The 10491-nt window shown below is 37.4% G+C and overlaps 3 protein-coding genes across 3 annotated transcripts in view; all 3 read left to right on the top strand.

Moving 5' to 3' along the window:
- Positions 1 to 432: 432 nt before the first annotated feature.
- On the top strand, positions 433 to 1172 carry rpp25a (ribonuclease P and MRP subunit p25, a). Its single transcript, XM_056451920.1, has one exon. It carries the CDS (start codon positions 433 to 435, stop codon positions 1045 to 1047), a length of 615 nt encoding a protein of 204 aa, XP_056307895.1. The 3' UTR covers positions 1048 to 1172.
- A 2329-nt stretch (positions 1173 to 3501) lies between these two features.
- On the top strand, positions 3502 to 8483 carry LOC130219499 (cytochrome c oxidase subunit 5A, mitochondrial). Its single transcript, XM_056451919.1, has 5 exons — positions 3502 to 3650; positions 6695 to 6811; positions 7803 to 7924; positions 8101 to 8229; positions 8326 to 8483. The coding sequence occupies exons 1-4, from the start codon at positions 3578 to 3580 to the stop codon at positions 8212 to 8214; spliced, it is 426 nt and encodes a 141-aa protein (XP_056307894.1). The 5' UTR covers positions 3502 to 3577; the 3' UTR covers positions 8215 to 8229; positions 8326 to 8483.
- An 883-nt stretch (positions 8484 to 9366) lies between these two features.
- arid3b (AT rich interactive domain 3B (BRIGHT-like)) overlaps positions 9367 to 10491 on the top strand; it is a 72773-nt gene continuing 71648 nt past the window's right edge. Inside the window, exon 1 of the mRNA XM_056452045.1 lies at positions 9367 to 9643. Within this exon, the coding sequence (XP_056308020.1) occupies positions 9608 to 9643 (36 nt within the window). The 5' untranslated portion in view covers positions 9367 to 9607. The remainder of the gene's footprint in view (positions 9644 to 10491) is intronic.

Below are 10491 nucleotides of genomic sequence, written 5' to 3'. Positions count from 1 at the left end.
AACAATGAAGTTTTCCCCCCTAAAAAAACTCAAGACTTGTTTTGATTCAGCTAATTGTAAATAAGTAGTTCAAACAAACCGCAAACATCGTTTTTGAGTGTATTCTCCATGGTTTTCAGATTAAACTTTCAGTATAGAGGCACTTCCTTCACTGAATACTCAAAGAAGGCATTTTGAAGAGTATAATGAATGAGGTTGATGTTTTAATTTAGAGGTTGCAGTACGACTGATGTTTTATGGTAATATATAATTTTGTTTTGTGTTTTGTGTGTGTTACTTTTTTTAAATTAGGCTACATGAAACTCTCTGCGAAATCATCTTGACCAGAACTCCCTGGAAGAGGAGATTTTTGTAAATCTCAATGGGATCTTGCTAGATAAATACATAAATGACATTTTTCAGCCTCAAGAACATCTAATATAACCTATAAACATGTTAATGCCGAACACAGAGCTTCATAATAACACACAGTCAGTCCAACTCAATCCCACAAACCCAACAGGACCTTCTAAAACACCCGGCCTAGGGGGATTCAGGAAAATCCGCTCCACTGGAGAACCAATCCAAAATCCCATCCCAGGCCTGGCGTCAGATGTGCTGGAAATGCGTGTAAAGGAAGGAAGCAAAATACGAAACCTCTTAGGCTTCGCCATGTCTCGAATTGAAAGCGACGGACAGATGCAGGTTCTGTTCAGTGGAACGGGACGAGCAGTGACCAAAACCATCACCTGCGCAGAGATAATGAAAAGGAAAGTGCCAGGTTTACACCAGGTGTCAAAGCTCCAGTACAGGACAGTGACGGAGGTTTGGGAGAGTCAGGAGAGTCAGATGACCATCCACAGAACTTTACCTTCCATTTGTATTCTGCTGTCCAAGGAGCCGCTGGACCCGCAGGAGCCCGGATATCAGCCGCCCGCCGAAACAAACACTCTCTCAGAGCAACACAGAGGGTTGGATGGAGGGCAGGGGTCCGGAAAGGCAGAAAAAAGACCACTGAGTCCTTGTGATCATCCTGGTCTTAAACGAGCTGCTTTGGGACAGGATTAAACTCCAGCTCTGTGGAAGAGATGCTAGGATATAAGAAGGAGTTTGTATTAAAGTATATTTTTGGTGTATTTAATTAGATGTTTTTGATAAATGAAGGATGTAATAAATGTGAATGTGTCATTTGAAGGATGAAAATGCATGATGTAATTCAACTAGTTTTAACTTATTGTAATAAAGGGCACCTATGATGAAAATCATCTTTTGTAAGCTGTTTGGACCGAGCTGTGTGTAAATATAGTGTGTCCACAGTCGTATTGGGGTCATAAATAGACAATAAGTCTTTTTTTTTATTTCCTGACAATAAATAGGATCCAAATCCCGCCCATTTTGAGGTCCACCGCAATGTGACATAAGACTGCAATTTCCCTTCTCACCGATTTGACTGACAGACGGGTATTAACATGTCTCTTTATTGACGCATATAATCATATCAACAAGACAGAACATTTAAAACGTTTTTAAAACAGTGCATGTTTGTAATGAATTACAGCTATTTTATCGTCTTTATCACCACAGCCACATGTCAGTACAATTATAAAAGATGCTTCAATCCCGGTTTGGGCACTTTAAAACATGTTTATTTTTGTACAGTAACATAAATGATATTCTTAGAGCACTGGATATTAACATGTATCCTGTCACGTGAACTTTGTAGCGACGTTGTGTGTGACTCATCGTGGCAGAAAGGCTTGAATTAACTCCACAATAAATACATCCAATAAACATTGGCAAAGTTCCTACTGTTGTATTTTTCACAAACGTAATGTGAGATCTGCTTCCTTCATGTCTGTCACTGTGCTCATTATCTGACGCAGACAGAGATTGAGGCACACTCTTACAGGCACGTGGGAATGGTGGGCAGGGAGAACTAGCATTAAAGGCACAGGCAACAAAAACAGCTACAAAGCAAATTATTTAAAATCTTGAAAACGAGTAAAGTCAGTGGTGTAGCGGTCGAGCCTGCAGGGGGGCTCTGTGTGATTAGGAGGCCTCATGAGGTCCAACCCCACGCCCCCACCCCCTGCATTTTGCTCTACGCCACTGGGTAAAATAGGTGCCCTTTAAATTATACTATTTTATTATTGGTAAATGATGTTCATGATATAAAACAAATCAATTGTTGGCCTCTTCTACTTTTACATTTCCTGCTCAATTTTTTCACATTTTCAAGTTTTGTCATAAACATGGCTTTGGGACTGGTTTTGCCATATATATCTAGGAGTTCATTCATTCATTCATTTTCTTTTTGGCTTAGTCCCTTTATTAATCTAGGAGTCGCCAGAGCGGAATGAACTGCCAACTTATCCAGCATATGTTTTACGCAGCGGATGCCCTTCCAGCTGCAACCCATAACTGGGAAACATCCATACACACTCATTTACACACATACACTATAGACAATTTAGCATACCCAATTCACCCATAGCACATGTCTTTGGACTTGTGGGGGAAACCGGAGCACCCAGAGGAAAACAACGCAAACACAGGGAGAACATGCAAACTCCACACAGAAATGTCAACTGACCCAGCCGAGGCTTGAACCAACAACCTTCTTGCTGTGAAGCGATTGTGTTACCCACTGCGCCACCCTGCAACCCCATTTGCAAACATATGTATGCATAAATAAATACAAGCATTCAGCAATGCAGCATTATATCAGTAATTTAAAAAAACATATTTAATTAGCAGAAAAACGGGCAATGTTTTAAAATATAAATTGGGTCATTTCAAATATAAGCTTTTTGGCGGGAAAATATTAGATTTGAGTCTGGAATCTGAAAAACCTGTGAACCATCGATTAAAAAAATTAACTTAGGTTAAAACTTATGAAATGTTACACTGACCCCTGCTGGTCTAAACTACTGGAACCAATTCTTGTTGCAGTAGGCTTACATTATTGTTTTAACATTATTAATAACAATATAACATTACTTTATAACATATTTTACCTTTGACATTGCAATGAATGATAGACTTAGTTAATTTTTATCTAGCATTAACAATAATATCAGTGCTACAGTTTCAAACCACTACGACTTTGACTTAAAAATAGGCTGTTAACGATTTTTTTAGTGATGACAGATGTAAATGTGACGATTTTGAGCAACAATTAAAGACTTTGAACAATTGCTTCTTTGTTTGAACAGATATGGTAACAATAAACGCAGAATATAGCAGCTTGGCGTTTTGTTGTTTGCTTTTATATTTGTGTTATTATGCTTTTAATGTGTATATGTGTTACCGTGTTCATACTGACCACAGCTCAAAGAGACGCTCGGTGGTTTGTAAACAGCTCAAAAATGTATATTTTGTCCTTCATACCCTTTCATAATCCTCTTATTAAATCGCCTTACTTTATCAACCACGAACAGCCAAGAGTCCATACACGGCTTTATTGCCCAAGCTGTGCGCATGCGCAGTCACACGCCAGTCGCGTGTAGTGTTAGCATCTTGGCTATCTGAACTAGCCTCAGCCCGAGTCTCTCTCGTTCTTTAATCCGAGCTGCGCTTGAGCCCGGTGAGCCGCACTATGTTCCGAGCCGCCCTTCGACTGTCATTCTCCGGTGCTCGGAGTTTAGCAAGGTCACGGCCACAGTATACAGGTAAATAACATTTTGCGCAATAAATATGAAGCCGCATAATATTTTAAGAAGTCAAAGAGAGGCAGGGTTTACGGAAACACCTTGAACGTAGCTTAGCACATCGGCTAACCAAAGCGGCACCGGTGTATTTAATTGAAAGCTTATACCTCTTAGTGGCTACCTTGCACTGTGTTATCTTCTACTGTGTGACATTTACATTTTCTAACTGTGTTTGTACTGATAATTTCTATTCCTTATAGATGGTTTCTGACAGTGTCCTTGTAATGACCGAGGCTTCGGCCCAGCGCGCAGAGGAAACGCGACACTCAAACCGAAAGCATCCCAGATCTATATTTTATTTTGGGCTTTTATTGAAGCAGCAGGTCTGATTGGTACACTGAAATATTATTCAACACCTTTAGCATAGCAAATTTGCTTTTTGTTATGTAATTTTAAATCTGTAAGCGGTGTGATCATACTATCAGCGACTACGTGCGGAACACGATTTCAAATGAATATGAAGAATCCGCATCAAACTCGCATTGCGTAATTGCAGAGCAAATATTTTTCTATTATAGCACATTGACCTCTATGCGAACACACACAAAGATAATAGATTATAATATATAGGCTTGTATCACTGAAAAATAGTACACATCATCAACATTTAACCTCATAGTTTTATGTATTATGTATATTTTTGGTATACGCGTCGTCTGACCTTCCTTAGCAGACAGTTATGGGTTAGCTTGAAGCACGCCACCACATCAGTCCATGATGTATCACTCAAACATAGGTCATACAAGAGCACTGGACAAATTCCAACTGGGACAAGGCTTGTATGCAAAAACCTCACTGCATTATTAAGACCCCAACAGTTAATTCATTTTCAATAATATTTTAATTACCCTAACAGAAATATGCAGTTAGCAAACATCCTGACACTGATGACACTGAATATTTTGTATTATGTGTAAATTTGTGATGTGGATTTTTCTTAAAGACCACACGAAATAAAAAAATTACAATGTTTGTTTTGCTAGTACACATTTTTAGACCTAATGTGCCAATATGCTTGTATAAAAAGTACAAACTAAAATAATAATTTCAAATAAAACTCAAAGAAAACCACGTTCGTGTTGCCAGTTCGAAACCACTCACCAAAATAAACTTTTTTTTTTGGGAGAATTAATTTTGGATCCTAAACACCTTTGAGCTGTTGGTTTGTGGCGATTACGATTGGCAGAACTGGAATTCTGCATTCTTTTTCTTAGGAAAATGTGCAATTTAGCACTTCAGCCAAGTCATGTCAAATTTATTTATCAGCTTTACATTATTTAGCCCTATACACATGTGGACAAACACCATAATACAACACATAATTTTTTTAGACATTCATGACACAATAAGCACAGATACAAGTGGCAAATACAAGCTCCAATTGATGCTAAGTAGGTTTAACCTTATTGATTGGATAAAACCTGTTGGTGTGACGTAAAAGCTGTTGGTGTTTCGACTTAAAAGTTTGCTTTTATTTGTGATTTAAGTCTAAGGCTTTGTCTATGAACATCAAAAACGTTATCAGGTGACTGAAACAGAAATCTTTTGAAAACTGCTACCAGGATGAAGATTTTCAGAAACTCTATATGGAACCATGTGGGCAGTCAAACCGAAGATTTTTTTGGGGAGATATATCTTTACTCATCAATCTTTAATTGATAGGACAGTGGAGAGTATTGACAGAAAAGTGTGGGGAGCAGAGAGAGGGGAAGGATCAGCATAGGACCACGAGGCGGAAATCGAACTCGGGTCGCCATTAGCACCGGAGTGCAAGTGTCGACGCACTAACCACTACACCACTGGCGCCGACCAAACCGGAGATTTTGACTCATGGCATCTGTGCATTCCGTTTTTTCTAATGTTTGATGTCAAATTAGGCTCACCTATCTCCTTTTGCAGGCTTTTGATTGGCTAACGTAACTTTATTATTAAAGTTATATCACAACCTGGTAGCCCAGCATGCTCCTGACGGTGCATCGAAGACTGTTTTCATTTTTTATTTTGTTTTTATTTTTATTATTATTTTTTTATATAGATTTATTTTTTAAACAAATGAAAACACTCAATTTATGATATATTCGTGGACATAGACTGACTTTAGTGAAGAAGTAACTGCAAATTTAAAAAGGCGGAGCCTCAGAGCCACATTCAACTTTTTTTATTCATGGCAACCCAATATTCATGTCAATGGCCATTGATGGTTAAAATGTTTTAACAAACTTTCGGGGAAAACTGTCTTAACCAAGTTTCAAGCTCGACCCCTGATAAAGAAGGGAATAAGCCAAAGTGAAGTTTTGAGCTCTCGAAAGAAACAGTGATTTGCCCTGATCTTGTTTGAAATAACATCACTGCAGGTCATTCTACAATTGCACTGGGAGTACATCCTGTGCTGTTTAAACTAATGCATTTTTATTTAAAAAGAATAGGTTTTGTTAACGTTACGCCTGGTGTCTACTCTGCTCCAGCATCTTTGACATAAGAAAACAGCATTTTTAAAATGCTGAAGACATAAAATGTGTAAATGCTGGTGTTCTGTTTCAGAATAAACTGACTGAAATGCAAACTTCTGAAAATTGAGGCACGGGTATTCCAAAATAGCTTTTTGACTGGTCTTCTGGACTTTTTCGTATTGATTCATCAAGCCCCTCTCGTATTACCATTACGCAACTGATAAACTAAGTATAGATGAAGGCACAATATGTGTAAGCTAAATAAGTGAATGATCATGCGTTTGATGCTGTATACTGTGAATGGAATACAAAGAAAAAACGCCAGTCTTGATGATATTAAAATGCCATTTTATTAATGAAAATGCACTTGTGTAAATGCAGCCAAAGTAAATCATTAAATTAGATTCATGACCCTTTTTATGCCTTCAACACTTCCCGGAAGTACTTTGGTAGTGAAAGCAGGTTTTTATTGCCTGGATGTCAATTTCTAACGCATTTAAACTCACATAGTTAATCAATCATGCTTGAAGCTTATCTGATCTTTCTCTTTCACAGCTTCAGTAGCTGCTCGCTCTTATTCCCATGGCAAACAGGAGACGGATGAGGAGTTTGATGCCCGCTGGGTCACTTACTTCAGCAAGCCAGACATCGATGCTTGGGAGTTGAGGAAAGGTGGGTGGTGATGGTAGTGTTTTGATTTCAAAGCTTGTAAAGCGAGATTTTACTTTCAGACATGGATTGAAATGGCCATAAGTTTAATTTAAAATGCACAGGCTTGCTTCTTAAAGGGAGGGTTCAGGGGAAAGTTTCAACACATTTATGAGTTTAATTTTGTTGAACACAAAAGTAGATATTTTGTATAAGGATGGACACATTTAGTGACAGACATCCATAGTATTTTTTTCTTACTACGGAAGTCTGAAGTCAATGGCCAATAATATTCAAAGAAGCTCATAAAAGATTGGATCAAGTGAAGGGAGAGCAAATGTTGATAGAATTTTCATTTTTGGGTGAACAATCCCTTTAAGATTGCAGTATTTTATAAAGTAACTTTTTAAATTCAAAGACAAGCTATAGTAATTTTTATATATTAAATATATTTAAATATTATTATCAGGTAACGTATATTAAACGTAAATTAAACTGAACTTTTTTTATACAGAATTTTTTACATTATCTCTCATAATGAATGTATTAACTTTTACATTTTTATCAGTAATATTAGTTTATTATTTGTTTATTATACTTTTTTAGCTTTAGTTTTTCCTCACAGTTTGTATAATGTACAAATTTTAAAATAATGTCCATTTTGATTATTTATTATTTATTATCATTATTTATTATTAATACACCTTAAGCAACATCAAGTATGTTTCAGTTGCTGTAATACACCATTAGACAAACAGACAAAGCATTCGGAATCTGTTGTTATAGGTTAGACTTATTGTGTGTTTTTAATGTGCACTAACCCGTAAAGCTGGTTTAGTTTGATCTGTTAGTATAATTGCATCCATAATTTATGACTGTCTGTTTTGTGGTTAGTCTATAAAAATCTTTGAAACAAAGCATGTTTGCGGTTGCAGCAAGCTAGAAAAATCTAGCAGAATAACACTCTCTAGTGGCTCTGATGTAAATATGTTTTTTCTCTTTTGTCTGTCTTCAGGAATGAACACTTTGATCGGTTATGACTTGGTACCTGAACCAAAGATCCTGGATGCAGCACTCAGAGCCTGTCGGAGGTTAGACGATCTGGCCAGTGCCATCCGAATTCTTGAGGCAGTCAAGGTCAGTAAAACTCTCTGGCCAACTGCAGAAAACAACACAATGATACTGTTTGCTTAATGTAGCTAACATGATTTTTGGGAAAGTTAATAGTTTTTATTTATTTTCTAAAAAGTAAAGCATGTAATTGTTCATGTTTATGTACATGTTATTTATATTTTACTCAATTTTTTTTGCAGGACAAAGCTGGCCCACACAAAGATATCTACCCTTACGTTATCCAAGAGTTGCGGCCCACGCTCAATGAGCTTGGTATCGCTACACCTGAAGAACTCGGCATTGACAAAGCATAGATGTCTGTGATTGTGGTGAGTATTAGCATGACAGAAAAAAAAAAACATCTTAAACATGTGTTTCTGTACCTAATTTAATAAGTCCAATGTATCTTTCCTTTTCGCCCACAGAGTCTTTCAGGAGACTGCTGCTCTTGTCTGGACTGAGAGACCACTGTACTTGAAGTCTTTGCCTCATGTCATGGTGTTTGTGTTCTATTTAATTGGCCTTTATTATGTTCTTTTGCTTGTAAAATATTGATGACCTAATAAAGGGAGATATATCTTTACTCAGCCTTGTGCTTCTTTCTGATGTCTTGGACTTTGCTTCATATTTGTAGTTTTAAATGCTAACTCTAGGTGTTTGTTTATTTAAATGGTTATAATCAATTTCAAAAGTGTAGAGTTTTTCTACCTTGTTTTTTTCAACACTGAGGTAAATTATTTACTAATATTTTGAGAACCCACTGAACTGTTTTGTATTTTGGACATCAATGAAAGCAAACTGTTTCCTGTGAATGTGTTTTGGTTCATTAGAGCCTGAGGTAAAACAAAGTGCTGTTGAAAATAGAAAAAATTGAGCTTCAAACTAGTGTTTACTATTCAGTTATGTTTATATCGTTACATTTTGTATCAAGTAGCGTAAATGAGTGTATTTTACACACTGCAAGCGGCAAAAACACCGGAAAGAGAATTCCCGCGCCTACTCAAACTTAAAGTGAATAGTAAACAGTTTTGTTTTTCTCCATGACACTCGCTGTAATAGCGAGCGTCATAGAGCTGTATAACCAACAGAGGGCGTAACAGGAATGCGAACAACGTAAATCAAATATCAGTCAAATTACACTAAAAACAACAGTATTCTTAAAGAGTGAAGGACTTTGAAAACAAATGCATTTTTATCGGATGGTTAATAGTTGTTATTTAATGTTTTTCTACACCTTTGTATAGGGCTAATTTAGAGATCGGAATTTCGACTCTAAAATAAAATAACAAAACAACACTAATATTAGATGCATGAAACAGCCATGTAAGTGTATGTTAACTCCTATCGGTTTTTGTGCTATAAATATTTTACATAGCTGCTTGCAAAGGAAACGTAAGAACGTAGTAACTTGTTGCACGAGCCAGTGGGGCGGGATTTAAATGTGCGTTAACGTGCGGGGGGTTTGGCTCCGGCTGGAGGAGGAAAAGTCGAGGGGACTGTGGGAGTCCCTAAGCGAGCAGTTCGGGAGGTGAGGTCAGGCGTTTCCCCTTTGGCTGGCCCCAACGTCGACTGTATTTTCCCCCACCGCAAACATCGAGAGGTTTATTATCGTTTAATCAAAGGGGATATTAAACGTTCGGGTGGATGCACACGTCCTCGGTGCGCTGAGCAAAACACGCACGGTGGTTTATCTAGGAAAAGAGAGTGATGGTGGACAATTCCAGTAGCAGCAAAGCACAAGTGGTGAGTTCCGTCCTGTTGGCACCGAGCCCTGTTGAATGTATTGATAAGCTACTGTAATATTTAATTAGCAGACATCGAGTGTTTAAAACATAGTTTTTGGATTTAAGTATTTCTGATATTATCGCAATAAGTCAATATTTATTTTGATTACACCGTGTGAGTGATCAAGCTATTATATGTAGCGAAATCCACATTGTACACGTCATGATTTCAAGATTTTTTATGATACAAGTTGCACTGTGTATTTGTTGTTACAAGTTTAAATTAGCGTGCTGCCTAATTCGCAAAGTCATAAATATCACCGTTTGTTTCCGTTAGAACGATATACTTTGTCGCGTCGTGTGTTCGTTCACTCTTTTAATAGCTTAATTGTTTTTGGAAGAGCGCCATACTTTTTAGGCAGCCATGATTCGGCTGTGCTTTGACTATCTCCTGTAACTGCGTGCCCTTATCAAACTATGCGGTAATTAGTTACAAAGTAACATCATAAATCGACTGGAATTGGCTGCATATTAATTATTTATCAAAATGTAAATCGACACGCTGTTTTGGCCGGACATCCGGTCGTTGTACTATCCAGACTAGTTGCCTCTATTAGGGGGGTCAAAGGTAGGCTGGCCTAGTGGGCAATAAGCAAGCCGCGGACTGCGACTTTAATCTTTTTGTTGTACATAAATACTGTAAAATTTTTGTGAAATGAATTCGAATTCTTTCCGACAGCGGCCGTTGTGATAATTTGCTTCTCATGTGTGTGTGTTCGTTTCTGATTCCAATTTGAATAGTTGAGTCATTTTGTTTTTATTTGTTTGCACGTATTTGTAACGTTACTACCTTTATTTTCGATTCGA

Source organism: Danio aesculapii, chromosome 25 (assembly GCF_903798145.1).
Source record: "Danio aesculapii chromosome 25, fDanAes4.1, whole genome shotgun sequence".
Taxonomy (NCBI): domain Eukaryota; kingdom Metazoa; phylum Chordata; class Actinopteri; order Cypriniformes; family Danionidae; genus Danio; species Danio aesculapii.
This window is presented reverse-complemented; position numbering and strand designations above follow the sequence as displayed.

Coding starts and splice junctions, on each gene's coding strand:
- rpp25a (XM_056451920.1), top strand. CDS start 433: ATGTTAATGCCGAACACAGAGCTTCATAATAACACACAGTCAGTCCAA.
- LOC130219499 (XM_056451919.1), top strand. CDS start 3,578: ATGTTCCGAGCCGCCCTTCGACTGTCATTCTCCGGTGCTCGGAGTTTA. Junction 3,651..6,694: donor GTCACGGCCACAGTATACAG/GTAAATAACATT, acceptor TCTCTTTCACAG/CTTCAGTAGCTGCTCGCTCT. Junction 6,812..7,802: donor TGCTTGGGAGTTGAGGAAAG/GTGGGTGGTGAT, acceptor GTCTGTCTTCAG/GAATGAACACTTTGATCGGT.